The sequence below is a fragment of the Manacus vitellinus genome, unplaced genomic scaffold (genome assembly GCF_001715985.3).
Source record: "Manacus vitellinus isolate BGI_N305 unplaced genomic scaffold, ASM171598v3 scaffold_19_pilon, whole genome shotgun sequence".
Classification (NCBI taxonomy): Eukaryota; Metazoa; Chordata; class Aves; order Passeriformes; family Pipridae; genus Manacus; species Manacus vitellinus.
The window spans coordinates 5,014,238-5,034,446 of record NW_021939395.1 but is presented as its reverse complement, the minus strand read 5'-3'; the positions used below and the strand labels follow the sequence as shown (position 1 = coordinate 5,034,446).

Below are 20,209 nucleotides of genomic sequence, written 5' to 3'. Positions count from 1 at the left end.
TGACTCCAGCCAGCACCAGCACTGCAGGGGACCTGCAGGTATTGCCCATTTGTGAGGGACTCCTGGAGCTGCCATTCTCTGACTGAAGTGGTGCATGTGTTATGACTCCCGGGTGAACAAAGATTTTTGGTCTGTGAACTCTGAACGAACCGCTGGACGGAGGGGAAACATTTTCAGCTGTGCTGTGTGGTTTCCTTAAAAAACAAAAGCAGGCTACTGTGAAAAAGCACTGCCTTTTAATACCATTTATCCTGGCATGCAACTGCAATTGTGTAGTTCAGGACACACAGTACTGAACTGTCCCCTGTCAGAGTGCAGGACAAGTTTTGGCACAGCAGAGCAGTGGTAGGCTGCTCCTTTTCTAGGTCCTCTGCTCCCCAGAGTTTAACGTGGATCAAGTGTTGAGTGAACATAATTTTTTTCTCGAGTGATCTCTTTAGATTTTCTTCTTCTCTTTATGAAGTGTGGAATGCAAAAACATGTTTTTAAATATTTAACAGGCATATTATTTACCTGAGAGTAAGAGCTTCTTAAGATTTGATACATTTTATTATGCAAATACCTACTTGCTCAAAATGTAAAACACGCATTATCTTGGCAGTCCCTAATAGCTAATCTGGCATGTTAAAAAACCACCGTTGTCATATTAAAAACCAAATATTTAGGGCCTGATTTGCCTCCTTTTTTTTTCTCTTGTGCAAACTTCCAGTAATTACACTGACATTAATGGGGATATTCCCAGCATACACTGGGGAAAGCAAAGGTGCATCACAGTGCAGAGGAAAAATCCTGTTGTTCTATTTACAGGTAAATTTAATCCTGCTTGATTTCACTTTGATAATTTGCTCAAGTAAAGCAAATAAGCCCTTAGTTACTCAAGAGACCATTATTTCTACGGAGCCAACACTGAAACAGCTATAAGGAATAGTAGCAGATTTTAAAGTAATAATTCAGACATTTTATTAGTAAGTAAAGGCTCTTTCATCCATATTCTAGCCTATGAGTCTACAAAACTGTATTAAAATTAATTCAGCTGTTTCACATTCCTTTAACATTAAAAATACACTGTTTTCAATACAATACACATGGAAGCTTCCTCTCTGACTATGATCTTATGTCCCAAATTTCAGCTTTTTTCTTTTTTTTTTAACAGCCAAGTTATAAAGCTCTAAAACCAGGGTTTGTAATAGAAATCCTGATAGACTCCCTTTAATGTTTTGAATTATAAAACTACACCTTTTAAAAGACAAGTGTCATTGCCAAACAGTGAAATTACTATACTTTACTTCCACCCACTACATTTCAATTTTAATTTTATGAATATTGCAAATTATAACACTCACATTATAACCTCTAAAGGGGATAATTTATAAAAGCAGTGTCCATCAATTATAAATTTTCCATGACATTAATAAAATGGCAAGAACTAATTATGATGACTTCTGAGATGAAGATGCCTTGGACAAATCATTAATACGTCGAAATGGTATTTTTTAAAACATAGCAGGTTCTAATTATGACTGAAATGAGATGATGAAAATGATCACAGAAAGGACATTAACCTGATGAGTTCCACAGTCTCTGAGTACATGGTGTATGGAGATTTAGCTTCTAATGGATCTCGCTCCATAGCGTTCCCGCACTCGATGAAGGAGAGGGCAGCATCAGCATAATTCACGGCTTTACCGAACTTCTCCAGCTGAAATGGGAATGACACCGTCAAGAAAATCCTTCAGCTTTAATTTCTAGGTAGGCAGATCATCATACAAAGGAACACTAGCATTAGGATGAAAGCAAAGCGACACTGGTAATTAAGAATGATTTCATACAGTAATTAAGGCAGGGCCTAATTTTTTACCAGATCTTTTCAGGCAGTATGTGGCTGGATGCTCCACAGAGGAAAGTCAATGTTATGTCCACTGACAGGCATGGATTTACACAGGCAAGGAGAGGCACTAAGCATGTTTGAACACATCTACATCACTCCCTTATAGATGAACTAAGTTTGAATGTCACTATGCAAGGGTTAAGTAACAACTCCATGGCATTTGTCTGATGTCATACTCTGTGTTAACTGTTGATCAAAAAAAAAATCTCATCACTTATGTGATGACTGAAAGAGCAGGGGGAAAAAAAGGGAGACAATATAGCACTGCTAAATATTTCATTTTACTAGGATTTTATTGCAAAAGGTTTTAGCCCTCATAATGGTTGTGATTAAACTGACTTAGACATACTGATTTCTTTTTTTATGTGTAATGAATATTATATATGACATTTTTATAGTACGTATTTTATAATAGTATTTAACATTTTCAGTTTTTGATAGCTGGATGTAAGAATTCTACTAATGTGGCATTTGATATAGGAGATCCAATATACTTTAAATAATTTAAAAATTTCCTTCTATGTCTCTATCAAAATATTTTTGATGCATCCGCATATGTTTCTGTTCACAAAACTGAAGCCTATTTTAGCAACATATTAAGCATAACACTTATTATTCGTCCAAGATAACAGTATATTTGTCTTTATGGCTCCTTCTAAACCATCCCTATAGCTAGTTCCCTCTGCACACCTTTAATTTCAAGTTCTGGTCTTGTGCATTGATTACATACAAAGCCTTTGTATAATTGTTAGGTATTAACTGAATGATCAGAAAAGGGGAATGTTTCTGACTGCTTTCTGTCTATTCCAATGGCTGCTTCTCAGCATATTCTTCAAATTCCTTTTTTCACTTTGAAAGAATTTCAATTCATTTTGGAAGACAAAAAGCTTTCCAAAGATGACTTTTTGTGGTATGAAAAACGAATCTGGCTGCAAGCAGATTTAGTGCAGACACAGAGTTCAAGCCAGAAATGGGATCCGATCCTGTGGAGTAGGTGGAATGACTCCAGCTCATCACATCTCAGTTGGGAACACAGTCAGGTCTCCAAGATCTCTTCCATAAGGTACAGTCAGCTGCCACTGCAGCAGCCCACCCAGATTAGTTGATCCCTTACAGCAGCCCCAGACAAGGAGAGGTTTCCATGGGGTTGCTCTCGTAAGACATGAAATGTCCTGCCCTTCACCAGAAATCTATTTTCCGTACAAGCTCAGGAACAGCATTGCCACAAATCTCATTAACATTTGCTGACACATTTTGAGGTCACATGCATTATCTTTCCAGCCACTGCAACACATCTTTCAATGCTGCCTGTGCTTTGTCATGTCAGCACCAAGTAACCAGCAGCAATTGTTTCCATAGGACAAGTAACACTAGGACCGCACAGCAAATGTGTTACACGCAGATAACTTGTGTGCAGCTGCGTTGGGTGGGGAAAAAAAAAAAAGTTGAGATTTAACTAGCAGAAAGAAAAAGCAGATTCTTTGTTCATGGATATTTATGTCTGCCAACAAGTTGATTGCAGTGGATGGCCTCACAGTCCCACCAGGGCACTCGGGGTGTCAAACTGCGTGCGACAGGCACGGCCTGCCCGCAGGCAGTGGCGGGATGTGCTGTGCCTGCTCCTCTTAGTTCTGCTTGAGAAACACCCCTGATTCTGAAAGGCACAAGCAAAGGGAAGAGGACAGGAGACAGGTCAACACTTTCTGAGTGTGTCAGGCTGTGGAGGGAGCTGGGTTGACATGGCACGTTGAGATCATCGGGAGCCTGAGCCTGTAAATATTTGCTTGTGTGGAGCAGGTATCCCTGTGCCAGAACCACGTGTATTTTGTTTAAAGGTCACCCAGCTGTGGGAGGTGTTGTCAGCCTGCTCCTGCCAGCCTTTCCTGCCCGAGCTCTGCCGAGCCAGGTTAGAAGCCATCAGGCCACCTCCTGTAAACGGGCACGTCGGGAGGGATGACTGTCACCTTACTGACAGTCAGAGCAGGCTGCCAAAACCTGAACCCGCCTCTCACAGAACACACACTTGGAAACACTGTGCCCCAACCCAAAGGGAGCCCAGAGAGCTGAAGCAGGCAGCTTGACATGTTAGCTCTCGCTGACAGCAGAGGGAGAGCCATTTCTTTTTTGTTTGGCTGGTTTGCTTTTTAAAAACATAGCATGTGATTGTTTGGGGTTTGGTTTTTTTTTAGACAACACTGGTTCCCAAGCCTAAAATCTCTAATGTGGAATGACAGAATATGCATGCGAAATCCCCACAAATAATAAAGTGAGAGGTGAATGATCACCCAGTTCCTTTTCAGTTGTAATTTTGAGGGGGCAAAGAGATGGCCACACTCCATTTTAGACATCTTACTTAAACTAAGAGCCAAGTTCCACTAAATCTGCCTAAATGAGCTGCTGTTTTGCACCTTATGTACCTTATAGGAGCAAAGTACCTACCTACAAAGCAAATGTCTATTAAAGGCACTTCAGGGCTGGCAAAAGTTCAGCTTGAACAAACCCTGACAGAATATAATCTGCCAGACTATGCAGTTTTATCAAAATCAAAACACCTTGCAGAATTGGGCCAATCTTATTGGAATTTCATGTGGAATAAAATGAGAGAAAAAGCTTTCCCAGCACTGAACTCCCTCATTGCAAGGTTTTTTGGGAAGGCTTTCTCTACCAACCTAACAGCATGCAATAAAAATGAATGTACTACGTAAAAATGAATGGTTGCAAATTTTAAACAATTGGATTGGAAATAGCAGTTTTACCACATGATAATGGGGTGGGAAGGTGATTTGCTTGTCCTGACTTTCTGCTATGGAATATTTCAACACTTCTGCTTTAGGCCCAAAGTGAAGAGGAGCAACAAATTTCAAATATACATCAACTTTCATGAAATTATCTTGCATCCTTCACAAACAGCATGATTGTTGCTCCTCCCTGGATGAAACACCAGCTATTGTAAGGAGCTTCTTTTTTTTGGGAACAAATACTTAAAGGCTAGGAATGGTGTTCAGGGTTTGCCTTGTGCACAGTGGGTTTATGGAGCACAGTCTGAGGCATACTTTATGCCCAACAGCAGGGTTCCTCTCGGTTTTAGAACATGTGCAGAATGTCCATTTTTGTAATACTGAGTTCCACAGTGGACAGGAACAAAAAACTCCAGTGATAACCTACCAATGCATCTGCTTTATGCTTCAGCTTCTTAGCCTCTTGCATGTAATAATCCGCATTGTGAAGCCTAGAGAGACAAAATCAATTAATTCAAAGTCTTTGCTTTCACACAGTTGGACAAACATTTTTTAAAACATTTGCTGACTGCTTTCAAGAACAAGTTTGACACATACACCCACTTATCTCTTTAAATCTTAACCTGATATCAATCTGAAGCTGCTGTATGCAAAGATATGATAGGTGACCAGAATGTAAAATAAGTAGCTGTAGAAACTGGCCACCCAAAGGACCCATTAATGTGTGCTGAACAGAGGAAAGGGAAAAATATTTTAAACTAATTAAGTATAAGAAGTTTCCATTAGAGGAGCTAAAATAAAAAGATGAAGAAGAATTACCGTGAACAAACATTCATGATCTGAAAACATTTATCAACAGTCTTCATTAATCAGTGACAACAGTTCATTTGTGAAGATTAAAACTGTGTATGCCTTTGTGCAGCACTATCCACACAGGTGCCCAAGAAACTCTCTTTCCCTGGGAGCTCTGCTTGCAAGGAAATCCCAGCTACAGAACATGCAGCTAGCACAGAGTCAATAAAACTTACACATCATCAAATGTTATTTTGGGTCTTCTGGGCTCAGAATTCCCATTGGAAAGTGTTGGCATTGCAGACCAGATGTCTGGTTCTAAATGGCTGGTGTCAAGAAGAGTGTTGGCTGTTGGTGTATTGTGAGATTCTTCCTCCTAGAAAACACAGGACTGTTATTCACAGTTCAAACAAACACCTTCCAACAATTTCAGTGCTCCCATCCACACCCCCCACCCCCAAATGAAAACAAAATCCCTTCAAACAAACAGAAGGCTAAGACACAAAGTAGCACTCACAGATACCCAACTACATCCAGGTTACCTCACCAAACCACCCTTCCATTCTTCATAACATGAGTCTAATATGTTAATTAGGAATCATGACTGCACTCCAGAGTCCTCACCTGAATAATTTACACTTATAGGTGTAATTTTTAAGTTGATATCACAATGTTACCAACTAGAGACACTGGTTAAAGCAAGGGTGAGGAAATCTAATGCAGGAGGGCTGGAGGTAAACTCAATTTCCTTCAAGGTGTATCACTAACATAACATTTTTTTCTTTATTATTAGGAGCTAACTGTTAAGGTGACTGAAGAGTCAGCTTGGATTTCATCAGGGAACAATTCCTGCACTCTTGCTACAGAGAGAAGAATGGAAAGCAGAAGTCAGGAGTTGTGACTTTGATTAAAACCACCAGCATAACAGAAGCATTTAAATCAGGCAATTGCAACTTGCAAGGTTGGTCCACAACCAGATAAACTAAATTACAGACGAACCAATGAACTAGGAAAAGAATTTTAGAGGAAATTTATTTGGAGAAAACTATTTAGAGGAAAAATATTTCATCTATCAAGGTAATAGATTAACCAAGGATAAATCTGACTCGAGATGCTGGGATGAGAGGAAGAGGCCCTGCTGTTTACATAGCATTGTTTATATGCTGACATATGCAGTTCATTTTGGCATTGATTTCAGTTGAAGGCGTGTGTATTATTGTCGCAGCTTGAAGTGACACAATGATATCAGAAAGCAACAGGGATGAATGAATAAGGTGAAGCGATTTGTCACCTATGATCCAATGCAGCTTGTGAGTTTTACTATTACAGTGCAGGGTAACAACCTCTCACAAAGTGGTGAACTGTGAAAAATGGGGCTGTGCATGTCCTTTTCTGTGGCAGAATTCTCTTCTCGTCTTTTAATCTTGACAGCGACACTAAGATACAGTTTGATACTAAATGATGTGTTTGAAACTCTTGAGGGAGGATTGTTTTCTAAAATGGGCCAAAATCCTAATGTTTCCCTTTTAAAGCCAAAAAGAGGATGACAAACTGATGTAAAATTTTACTTTGTTTTAATGAATTTCCTATGCAGTTCTGGCTCTTTTTCATGTGTTTTCAGCAAAAAGTCATCTGAATCTGGTGAAAAGCAAGCAGGAAGGAATTGTCTATATGAAAGCCACTGATGGGGAGATTACCCTAACAGAATGATGTTTTTTGGGGGGGGACGGACCCTATTTACATGGTATCTAAAGGCTTATACATCATTCATGGAGATTAGGTGTAAATAAACCTGAGAGAGGATATTAACATGCTGAGTGTGCCACGGACAATTAGCTTTTTGTTAGATTTTTTTTTTTTGTCTGTTTAGTTTAGGCTGCAATATTCAGTAGAACTACAGTGCCTATTTCTGGCTGAGAATTTGGGACAATTATTCAGGTGATAGTCCTAAAGTTTTATTTTCAAAATGTGTGTGTTGCAGCTACATAGTTAATACTAATTGCAGCTAATTTGTGGCTGCAAAGGCTCTTCTCTGAGGCTCAGGGACCTGGTGTTTTAAGGAGTGATAGACAACACCACATAGATGCCTAATGCTGACCTAAAAATGGAACTTGCAAGAGTTGCTTATGCCTTGCTCTACTACTCACTGCCCTTGAGTGTGGCTACCTAAGCATTTAGAAATAGATACTGTAGGGAAAAAAAAAATCAAACAGAACAAAGCTAAGTTAACTTTATTTTATCTTGTTCACTTCCCACAGTCGAGGCTGGTTACTTACACAGATTCCTTTGGGGTTAGAAGAGGATTTATTTTCATTCTTTCTGTGTTTAGAGACAGAGGAGGAAGAGCTGCTGGTCTGGGAGGTGTTTGTGACAGTGGTCTCTTGGCTGAAGGAGCTGTTGTCACTGCTGTGCCGCCGGTGCACAGGCTCATCCAGGAGTGGGGATAACGGAGGAGGGAACAGCTTCTCTTCTCTTTTCTTTGTCACCTTCTTCACTGAGCTACCACTGCTCCTGGGACACAGATAAAACCAGCTGCACTTCAAGAACCTTGTTTAATCCTCCACAGCACAAAGCTCTAGGTTTTATTTACGGGGAAGCCAGCTGTACCCTCAAATCCATCCTGAGTGAGTCACAAGGGGACAGGCAGGGACAACACAAGAGCTGCCTCTGCCATTTCAATGGCTGCAGCACCCTTCTGCTTTGGAGGACAACTTGCAGTGCATTAGTACAAATTGCACTCAATTTAAATGCTAATTTGAGTCAGTCTTCATTTGAGAGGTCATAGAGGTTCTGACTCAGCAAAGTACTGGAAAGTTTTATGCACAGGGTTATTTCCTTTGACATCAAGTATGACTATTTATGTTTTTAACATTAAGCATCTTTTTAAGAGGTGGATTAGGGCCCACATAAGCAACCTTTGCAAAAAACCCAAATAGCACACGGCATGAGAACCAAAAAAAGAAACAACTGCAAAATGATAATCGTAACAATAACAAGATAATAATTATTTAACCTCTAGAATAAAACCAATGTTCAACACTATATTAAAATGATACATTGTAGCTGGCAAAAGCTCTTGAGCAAATATTGGCTGATGAATTGAACGTGATTCAGAGAATGAATGTGGTTTTGACATGAAAGCTCAAGTAATATGATAATCTATTGTCTGTTTTATGTACAGAAATTGTTAGCTGGCTAGAAATGGCAGCTGTGATACACAGTAAAAACAAAAAAAAAGGTTGGTAGACCTTTTTCCACTCCAATCCATCAAAAAAGAAAAAACCAAACCCAACACCCCACTGACTGTTTAACACGTTAATCTACTCATAGATTTTTATTTCAGGTACTGTCCCAGCTCAGTCAATGAAGATAACCTGAATTTTAATCTTTTGTTAGACATCTAATATTGCACTACATGATCATTTACTTTTCATGATTATTGACTAAAATTTCAATAACAAATTAAGTCAACAAGAATTTATGTTTTGTTCACACTTTCAGTCAGTGTCAGGAATTATAGATCTACTTTGCCTTACCTTAACCAGGAAAAAGAGGAGAAAACCCAGGTTTCCTTACTCCTTATTTTGGAGCTCTCTCATTTCAGTCTGGCCTCTTCTGCAGTTTCACCAACAGTATCAATATCTACACCTGCTTTGGTCATTCCCCTACTTTGGGCCTTTGGTGATACAGAAATATTTTAGCCTGTCTGTGAAATCACAGAGTGAAATCAAACAAACTCCTCATGTTTCAGGTTTTATAGCTTGTCTACCCAAAACTATTTTAATTCAACTGAAGCAGAGTTAAAAATATCTTATTTGAAAGTCTCTGATATTAAAGATCTTCAGATGAAGAAATAAAATGAGCCCAGAATTCATATTGCCTTACATTAGGACAGGGATGGATGCTGTCCTGCTTGGAAAACACATGGGCCCGAAGAAGATCAAAGGAAAGCAACCATGTTGGAATAGGCTGGCAGTTCTTCGAGGAGACTGATTTTATGCACATGTGGTCCTGCAATATGTCCTCCAGAAAGTTCTCACTCAAAGCTCCATCTGTTAGCTTTCTGACCCCCAAAGGGCATTTTGGAACTCAGACAAGTTACCATAGTTATAGCACAATAACACTCTGAACTCTTTCCAGAGGAAAGTTTTCCAAAGGAGGGTAAGCCCTGCCCTGACAAAGCATGCATGTGTTCTTGGGTTGTACAGAGGCAAAGCAGACAAAGTTAATGAACCCAGGAGCAGAACCCAAACCCTCTGCCCCCCAAACACACGCCCTTCACAGGGAACCCTGAACGTGCATGCATGGGTGGGAGCACAGAGCAAAACTGTTTTCTGTGCCACTGTGCACAGATGAGTGTGGAGCTGTTCTTTTTCCCCAGGACAGCTCTGCAAAGGGGAGAACAACTGAGTCTGCAGCTCTATCTCAAACTCATCTGAAGAAACACAGAATGGGAGGCACTGAACAAGTCCCATTCAGGATCTGACCCTACACCACAAGTGAGGTTCCTCGGCGCACCTGTGGCTATTTTTGGGGCTAATTCTCTGTCCACAAAGTCTACCACTGCATGAGGAAATTTAAGACACATATAAAGCAACTGATGCAACATTCCTCAGGTGCTACACAGAGCTGGAGGGATTAAGAGGGTAGTACAACAAAAACTTAAGAAGGCTGCAGGTGCCATGATTAAAACTTCACTACTTAAAACTTCACCAGTTCACTTTATCTTTGGACTCAAATATAAGATGGAGCAAACCAAGGCATAGGTGCAGCTACTCAGCTCTAGAACACAAGTCATTCTATGGGTGGGAAGACTTAACCACAAAGGAAAAATATCCACTAGAGGATATTTTTTCTACATTACCCCCCCCCCCGAACAATGCAGTTATAATTCTGTCTGTTTTTTTTTATTTCCTTCCACTATTGCCCACTTAATCCTATGAGGTTTTGCAGGAATTAAGATGATAATTTATTTAGCAATGTTACCTCCCTCAGATTTACTCTAAAGCATTTATGTTAACAATAACCTCCATGAAATAGGTTGTTACCAGCAGTTAACCAGATTGTCACTTTGCTTTGGGCTGTTAATGGCCTAAGAAACTGGTCTTTGATTGCAGTAATCGCTAATTTTGAATGAATTTATTGCAATAATTACTGAGACTCAATGGTTTAATTTGCTGACATGATTGTTAGTTAAAATATATTTAAAATCTAGGGAGAAACACAATAAAAGTGCAAGGAAAAACTACAAGCAGAACTGATGGTCTTGTGGCTGCAGGGTTTAATCTTTTGTGTCTGAAAAGGCCAATTATCAAGGAAGTAGAAGGTTTCCCATCTGCTTTTTTTTTTTTCCATCCTGGTTTGTTTTTTTGAAAGCAAGCAAGCAGGCAAGGAGGGGTCAGTGCATGAAGAAGGGAGAATTTCCAGCTACTCTCACATTTCAAGCTGCCTTTCTTTGCTCTTTCTTTATCCACTCCTTGTGGTATGCAGTGGTATCTCTGGCCTGTTAGTGAGACAAAGCCACTATCTATACCAGTCACTTGGCTTTCCTTTGCCTCTGCTCCCCTGGTCCACAATGAAATGCTGCACATTGATGGTGTATCTGACTTTCTGCAGGGGGTTCACAGGGAAAGGTCACTCCCACATTAGCTTGGACCAAATGGCAGCAACTGAGTGAAGCTGAAGTCATTGTCAGAGATGTGAAGGCTGCCTCTGCCACGAAGGAACCCCAGTGAACACTGCTCTGACTCCCCAAGGGATCAGCTAATATATATTGCCAAGTACAGGTGCATCTTCAGCTAAAGGTCAAACAAAAGGGAACGGGAAATCCTGAAAAACAGGCAGAAATGCTTGCCTCAGACAGACTTCCAGCATGCCTGCTAGATGGTGGGCATGATTCACTGGTATGAGTCCAGTCTGAAATTCAGACTCACAGTTTGCATCACCAAATAACTCTCTGTGTTGCCACAAACAGCCAATTGTTGGTGAATAGTTCTCTGTCTAGCCTGGGTCTACCGATCAATTATTCAGATATAAAAGGTATTCAGCAGCAAATACAATTAATGCTTAAATTAAAATTGCTCTGGCAAGCAAGTAAATATAAATAAATAATCCTTTGCTGCAAAGCAGGCAGCTGACCTGACAAAAATCGAGCCTTGCAGCAGTGTTTCAAGGTATTACTATGAATCGGACAAAACACTGAATCATCTATTCCTTCATTTGCTAGGAAGTATCAGAAATAAGGAAAATACAGTGGTAATAGTATGAAAAGTTATATTTTAAGTGTCAGGTCAGATTTAGGAAAAGGCATCAGCCCCAGAGTGTGTGAGGGAAGGAACTAACAGAGAGATAACTATGGCTTATGCAATGACTACATAATACAAACCCACTCTTTGGTTGTGCAAATGCCTTTTAAGCTCACAACTTATTTGAAATTTCTACACTCAAACAGTATGTGTGGTCATAGAAACTTGTGGAAACTAGGTATTTAATCGCCTTATTAGACATGTGACCCTTTAAAAATTAATTGTGCATCTTTTCTTGCTTTATTGAGCCCATATATTTAAGGAAAGATTATGAGAGAAATGTATCCAAAAGCCTAAACCATAGCAAGGCAGCCAACAGGAGCTGCAAAAGCACAGGTGTGACCTCTCTTTCCCTGATTCCTCCAGACTCCTGAATGTCTCCGAATTTTGGCCCAGAGATCATGGTCTTTCTGTCAAAACACTCTTGTACCAATAAAAAAGCCCAGTGCAAATCTCTGAAGTCTGCTTTGGGGAACTTGGCTTGTTGGCACAGGGATCAAGTTCTAAAGGGAGAGACCTAAGGTTCCTAGTGAGTGAGAACATCTTGGAACTTAACACCTTCTTAAGGGATGAAGATCACCACACCTGTAGCTGAACCACCCTCGTTCCTCGAAGTCCTTATGTAGAGACTTAAGAGTTCTGAAAGAAAACTTAGAACCTTTGGGAATAAAGGAGCAAATGGCAAAGCCTGTCTTTCAACCTTTTACCCCCGAAGTGTTATTTTCCCCCATGACCTTGAACAGTGGACTTTCTTCTGCCTCCCTTTAAAACTTTACCCTCTGGAGAAGAGAACCATTCCCGACTGCCTAAAAACAATCTGAGGCTCTCCAGAAATTTATCTTCATGCAGTTCATCCAGCTCCCTGATCTTTTGGGAAATACAGTGATCTACATTCAGTTGCAGGTCTCTGGGGGTTGAAGACCTGAATTATCAAAAAATATTGAGTTTGTTTCAAGCAAATTCAGAAGACACTTATAACAACTGCAGTGCGAGCCACGTCTCAGTTACTGCGGTGGAAAAGTCAGGAAATTTTGTTTCAAAACTTGAGGCAGATGAGAGAAAAAACTAGCATATGGAAATAACTATGGATGGACACAATTATGTTTTAACTGAGAATACCAAAGGCTTGAAAGCTCTGAGGAATCAAATTAATGACCTGGAAAACAAGCTCAAATTAAGAAACATCAGGTTGGGGGTGGATCCTTAGGGCCTGCTGGTGACAAGAATAGAAAGACTTTTTTTAATGGATTGTGGAGGTGTTGGGGATGGATAATCCTTGATTCCTTCAGCAATATATCTCTGTTCATTGTGTTTCTAGCAATGATAATGTGGCAACACCCATCAGGATGTTTATCAAATGTGCAACACGTTACAGACGACATTGAAACTTTCAACTCATCTGCCTCTTCCAGACTCTAATTCTGATTTTCTCAGTGGTAGAATGAGGGGTTAGTTCAAGGACTGAAGTTACTCTGTAATTACAGCAGTATAAACAAAATGATGGTCAACCTTCTTTAATGGTTTTAAAATTAGTGTGCTTTATCTAAATTTAACTACTACTACCCTCAAATTGTTTTCAGAAGCACATTGTGATTTTGATTTTTTGCTTGTCCCAAAGCAGAAAGAATTACCTCATCTCAAAACCATAAAAGCACAAAATTTTAACAGAAGGGAATTGGACTCTTTGGTTATTTACAGAATGTTAATCTTGTGGCTCTATAATCAGAATCATTATTCAGGTGGCACCTGTTTGCTCAAGCATTATAGCCATGTAAGACAGTCCAAAAGGCACAAACTTATCAGATGGTATGTCTGCTGAAATACAGAGCACGTATGTCTGAAACATTTAGGATGGTCACCCCTGGCATTTCTGGATACACAGTTAAAAGAATAAGAGATGCTTAACAGAGTGGCAAAGTCACTATTTCATTCAATAAAACTGAGAACTATCTCTTATGAAAATGATTTAAAAAATTAAATTCCAGGCAATCAAATAAATCCCACTTTTAGTGAGATTCTCTGTCCACAGAGGTTAAAGATGACTGAGGCAAGAAAGAACAGTGAGAGAATGCAATGTGTGTTGAAGAGTACAGCAGGATTGTGGCAGCATGCTGAATTCCTGCAGTCCATCAGAAGGATGGACAAAACCATATGGATTCTGTTCCTGATGGAAAAGAATACCAATGCTGTGTCACTTACGCTTATGGGCTATAAAGCCCATCTACACCAAAGACATTTACTGAACAGTACTGTGAAATCCCTCATGAATGTTATGTCAAAAAAACAGAACTTACTCTTTAGTGCTGGTTATTCTGTGGTTCGGTATCGGAGAGATACAAGGTGGGAGCAGGCATGAAGCTGGAGGGTCCTCCAGGCGTGGCTTCTTGCTTTCAACAAAGGTGTCCAGGCCTTCTGTCTGCTTTAATAAAAAGAGGTAGAGCATAAAAAATCCAGCATTTATACACAACTTCACTGGCTATTAAGAGGGTCTCAGGAATCTCTGAATTTCCTTTATAGTAGCAGGAATTAAAATACTGGTCTAAGAGAAACGAAAATCACCGGAAATCAGGGCTAAACCTGCTCCAAACATGACATGAAGTCATATAACAAGTGACGCAGCAGATAATTAGGAAGCAAAATGTCTCACGTGCTGAAGTTATCTTCTGTAGTGCATTGGAACTTAATTAATAATTCAGATGCAATGACTAGATAGCACCAAACCTTACTGAAGTAAATAGCTTTTACTCATTGACCTAACAGAAGTTGGTGGGAAAACTTCCCTGAGTAAGTATTCCTAACAGGACTAAGAGTACAGAACTGAGCTGGGGTAGTCATTAACTGTAACAGCTCGTTTAAATTTGCTTTGGAAGACTCCCTGATGCATGACTTTTGTGCCTGAACTAGGATGATACAAGCAAAGCTGATTATTGCTCTGTCACTGGAACCTTCATATCAGCCTTCAAGCCCACTAGTAGATGGCTAAAATAAATCTTTTAATAGCATGATTTAGAAACGCAAATCAGTCTCTCCCTACCCTGCTTTAACTGTTGATATACCCTCAAGTCATCCTAATTGGCTTGTTTCCCCTTGGGTAGCAATGAACAATCATACTGCAACTGAAGGGGCTGATTCAGAGCCCAGCTTATGTTTGCACAGGCCCAGAGCAAGACTGTGCATTTTGTTACTTTCTGATTCACAGTCTCGGTTAATGAAATTAGGAGGTTCCAACTCTCATATAACCCGTTATTTTTTTTATCTCCTGGGAACTCTCAGTTTAGTTGCCAATACTACACTTGTGTTTTAGTCAAGATTCCTTCTCTATCATACAGACACTAGCAAGAATTACCTAGCAAGAATTTTTTTGTATAGTTAATATGCACCCCAGTGTACTTATACATACACATAAGCATGGACATTTATACTTCTTCCTCCTCTTCTTTTCTCCTTCCTTCTTACATCTCTACCTTAAGCGTACAGCTAGAATATAAATTGAATAAAAACCTGCTGAGTTTACTCATGTGATTATTTTCACTTAATTCAACAGGGAAGGAGCCAGTGCAGTGACTCATGTAGGCAGGGGAGCAGACCCTGTGTCTGCCTGGCATCTTCTGTCTTTGTCTTGTATTAACTCTCTCCTACCACTGGACTGCTCAAACTCAGGATTTCAAGAAGTCCACTAGAACAGAAAGCTGAAGTCACATTCACAAAGATTTGTAAAATTTGGGGTATAAATAAAATACGCTATGATGACTTCTCTCAGACAGACCAGAGCACAAGCATTTCAGATGGAAAAACTGACTACAAAAATTCATTCATGATATAAAACTTCAGGGTTTTTTCTGAAAACACATTTAGTTTGAAGTGCAAGGTCATATCCCACAAGATAGGATGCCCTTGGGCATAAATAACTTAAAGCACACGATAAAAAGCAAAGCCTTCAGTCAAAATATATTTTCTTTTTGAGGAAGCCATGTAGAGAGAGTAGCTAGTTAGGCAAATTATATTTCTGTGAATCCCATTTGTTTATACCACAAAACAATATAAAACTAAATTCACCGGGAGCATAAGCAAGCAGCATTCCACTGACTTTCATGAATCCCTGCCTGTTTAAGCCAGTGGTGAAATGCCTTAATCCTAATTCATAATGCCTTCCAAATAGAAGTCACATTTTCTGAGTATGGCTGAACCTGTACTAATAAGAACTCATCATTTTGATCTTTCTGCAGATTACAGAACACTGGAAATTAATAGGCAAGTGAGCAAATACAGTGAAAAATCTTGTAAGACAAATCTCAAAAAAAAATACATTGTATATTGATTTTGTCAGCTGGGGCTTGCTTTTTGCTAGTTTCTGATGTTAATTTGTGGTGCACTTGTAAGTGTCTGTCCTTTGTAAAACCAGTAAAGCCTCAGTGCTGTGATGCCTCCCCACAGCCCTGCTGCAGGTGCAGTGACGAATCACTGGTTCTGGTCCTGACCCCGAGGGTGCTCAGAAACTCACTGTTTTCCTCTAAACAATGAAAACAACTTACCTTGTGTTTCCTTTTGGATTTTATGGAGGGTTTTTCAGCTGCTGGGGTCGGGGACTCTCGAGATGGTCGCCTGTGTTTCACATTTGCCTCTCTCGGTTCGCTTTTCACAGGCGTGGTCTCAAAAGTCTCCTGTCCAGGTATCCTAGAGAGTAAACTGAGGTCTATTTTCACCCACAGAGATTTGAGTTCTTCGTATTCTCTCAGTGGGGACAGAAGTTCGTTTTGTACGATCGGGATGGGAGAAAAGAGCTGCTCCTCCAGGTCGTTGCTGGTCTGGTCAATGGATGTGTTGCTGCCATTGCTCGTTAAACTACTTACACTGAGGATGTTACTGCCAGAGTCCTTCACTTTGACGCTGCTGCCAGACCCAGTGCAGGCTGGCAACACTTTAGCCTGCAAGCTCTCCTCCTGGTCTGTGTTCGAGTCAGAAGTAGATGAATCCGTTTCAATGAATTCCCGGGACTTGGGGACAATTTTGCTGGGGCCTCTGTACTTTTTCTTCTCTGAAGTGAGACCTGTGCTAGTCCGTGGTTCTTTCCTCGGAGCGGTCTTCCCAACTGCTGCTTTAGTTCGAACCTTTGGCTGCTCGGGGGGTTCCTGTGTGTCTTTTTCTTTGGGAGTGTTGCTGGTATTATTTGGTTTGGGCCAGTTATACTCTTCTACACTGGAAGTCCTTTCTACCTTTTTGGGTTGCTTTTTCCCAGTAGTCCTTTGTGAAGTTGGCTCATTATGAGCTGGTGACTTCTGCTTGGAGCTTTTTGCCTCTGGGGTTTTCTGGGCAACCCGTGGTTTGGCTTTCTCTCGGATGGGACTAAGGATCGCCCGGTCTTTGGAATCGCTCGGGGGCAGGCTGCTGCTGAGCTTCCCTTTGTTTGGCCCTTCGGCCTGCTGGTTGCTCTGGGCCTGGGAGCTGGTCTCGCTGTGGGGTTCATTTTGATTGTTGATGATGGTCTTGTTATGGGGGTTCACTTTATTAAGCCATTTATCCAGCTGCCATTTGTTTGTTGAGGGGGGTTCAGGCTGCAGGTTGAATGACAAGGAACAAATCTCAGACAGAAGCAGTGCTTTTCCCTTTAAAAGAGGACTTTTTTTAACATACCCTTTTATTTCAGTCAACTAGTGGTGACTGCTAGTTTTATGGGAGTATTTATGGAGTATTTATGGTTAATTAGGCTTCCTTATCTGGTTTACAATGTGGCCCTGGAGAAATTTAATACAACTAAAAAGTTTAGCTAGTCCCTGAAGACATAGTTTTGTCATGTTGCCTTTCCTTAGTCCCAGCTGAATACTGTGTCAATAAAATCTTCTCTAGCTACTGGCAAAAATCTAAATATTTCTTAAAAGCAATTCAAATGTAGGCCAGAAAGATTCTTCCAAAAGCTGGAATGACTATGTGGGTCATACATGTGAAACCGTAAAGGCAAAAAAAAGTCAATGGCATCAAACAGCACAGAACTCCAACATCTCCCTAACAGGGAGCAGGATTTCGCTCCCCTCCACGCTTCCCCCTTCAAGCCCCCGCTGGGGAGGAGCTGAGTGTGGCTTTACCTCTGGCGTGGCACTGCGCGACTCCTCGTTGCACTCGCTGTCACTGGAGCTGCTCTCGCTGTCGGAGTCGGACTCGGAGCTGCTCTCGGACTCGCTGGAGCTCCCGGAGCCGCCGCTGGAATGGGCCAAGCCGGAGCCGTGTGCCGCTGGCACTGGCAGGCTGCTGTGGGGAGAAGATCCTCTCTTAATGTGCTCCTCTCTCTTTTAAAGTGTTGCCTGGAGGGAGCCCCACAGTGAACCCTGGACTGCCCTCAGTGCCACCTCCCTCTCCTGCAGTGCAGACCCAGTGAGAGCTCCAGTGGCTGTGCCACTGCGGAGCCACCAAAGGAGATGTTTGGGTTTGTGATTCATGGGACACATGATAATGTTAATAACATTACCATCACCATCACCCTCAAGTATGAAACACTCCAGTGTCACAAGCCTGGACTTATTAGGCCAATGATTGCAAAAACTAACAATCACACTTAAATAATTCATTAATGGAATCATGGTTTCTTCATTTTTTGCCAGTTCATTTATAATTTATGATCAAAGGAAGGACATCAGGCAACTAATATTGGACAGGGCATTTTAAAAATTAATTTTAATGAATACTTTTACACTGCAGTGTACAAAAACTACATATTTTTGACAAGTCTTCAGGGACTGCCCAAGAATTTTTTATTTATAGCTTTTTTCCTCTCATGTTTATGATAATGCAGTGAGAAAATAGCATTCATGCTGAAAATAAGCCTCTCTGTGAAATCTATTTTTCTATGTGTTCAACTGTCCTCTAAGATGTATTTATTAGCAGTGCACTGGGTGTCATTGTTTTTCCTCAGCATTTATTTCTAATCTGAGAGGTTGGATGACCCCAGATTTTAGCACTACAGAATTCTGCCAGTCTGAGTCTTTATAAACTCATCTTTAATTTCAACTTTTTTGTCAGGGAGATAACCATAAGGTTTTATGTCTCTTCAGCTGATCTATACAGAGGCTTTTTGATGATTGATTTTAAATTTGTGAAGCTGACAAAGCAAAGTGTTTGAAAATTGACACTATTTGCTAGTAGTCCTTTATGGATATTCAATACTTCACCTTAATATATCATATGCTGTGCATGTCCCATATTGAGTGATCCAGAGATGCTTAGAAGTTACAATGCTTTGCCTCTGTTTCTGCTATCTGCTTTTCTACTTTCCTCCAAGAAGGATTCAAGTAAGCCAGGTACATGCTTTCCTTCCCCCTTCAAACCAAGATGCTCTTTGCATCAAGCTGCCCTCTTAAAAAAACACAGCAACCAAGAAACTGGAAGTAGGAAAAGCCATAACAAACTGATGTGTGACCCTGCTCTGCTAGAATCTTTACAAGTATTGCCACTGGCTTCTGTGACAATAATAGATGGTCTTTAATTTTCTTCCTACACTGAGCTACTTTCTCTCTCCCTCCTTGTTGGTAAACCTATTGCTTACACGGCGGTTGGTAACACAACTGTCTCTCTGAGCCTTGCAATGGCCCTGCAGTGCCCATTGACAAAACAGCTTGGTGCTTTAGGGTGCATTAATGAAACAAAATTACTCACTTGGGTAATGCTACAGATCACTAACTTTGTTGCTCATTAAGTCCATATAGTTGTTTTTGTTTCTGTTTTTTTTTTAATTGTTCTAGGGGCTCCTCACTCAACTGACTCAAGTAGAGCTACTTAGAAAATTTCCACTGGAAGTATCAGGTAATTCAAAGAACAGATGATCAAAAAATATGGGCATTTCCAAAAGTATTATGGAAAACTAAACATTGATGAATTACAATGGATCTTAGATTTTGAATTTAAGGTGATTGTTTTTGGAAACCATTTGTGCATTTGTATTTCTTCCTTTATCCCTCCTTTACAGTGAAACTCAAGAAAATGTAGGGAAATACACTTCTCACTTTTTTTTTTCCCCCAGTAAACAAGGAAACAAGAGTGGAGAAAAAGGGAATGTATTTGTACAGGAGTTTGCCTTGCAATTCAACATATTGTAATTTTGGTCTTAGATTTTCTATAAGTAACAGTAGATGAAAACTGAGCTTTCCTATTTCATCGCAAATATTTCCAAGAATAATAACAAAAAATTAGAAAACACTCTAAGGATTCCCAAACTCAGGACTCAAACACGGCAATTCCATTTTAACATACCAAAATGAGGCATCAGCCTTGAAAAAAGTATTATTTATGGATTATCAGAAAACTGAAGTTGTAATTTAGACAACTTTTTCCCTAAACCTGAGAGCTTCTCTCTTTCTGTTTTCATCCTAAATGGAGGTGAACATGGCAATATTAATGTTTAATCCGTGCCAAAATCCAGTTCCCACAATCCAAGCAGTGAGAAGGGCTGTGAAGGTGAGATGTTCAACCCTCTGCAGCTTACAAAACAACTGGAGTTG

The 20,209-nt window shown here is 40.3% G+C and overlaps 1 protein-coding gene across 1 annotated transcript in view; it reads right to left on the bottom strand.

Moving 5' to 3' along the window:
- AFF2 (AF4/FMR2 family member 2) overlaps window positions 1–20,209 on the bottom strand; it is a 249,579-nt gene that overhangs the window by 22,690 nt on the left and 206,680 nt on the right. The window contains exons 9-15 of the mRNA XM_018070753.1: window positions 17,804–17,966; window positions 16,256–17,275; window positions 14,018–14,139; window positions 7,695–7,929; window positions 5,655–5,794; window positions 5,054–5,117; window positions 1,563–1,699 (exon numbers count right to left, since the gene is read on the bottom strand). Coding sequence (XP_017926242.1) covers window positions 1,563–1,699; window positions 5,054–5,117; window positions 5,655–5,794; window positions 7,695–7,929; window positions 14,018–14,139; window positions 16,256–17,275; window positions 17,804–17,966 — 1,881 coding nt within the window. The remainder of the gene's footprint in view (window positions 1–1,562; window positions 1,700–5,053; window positions 5,118–5,654; window positions 5,795–7,694; window positions 7,930–14,017; window positions 14,140–16,255; window positions 17,276–17,803; window positions 17,967–20,209) is intronic.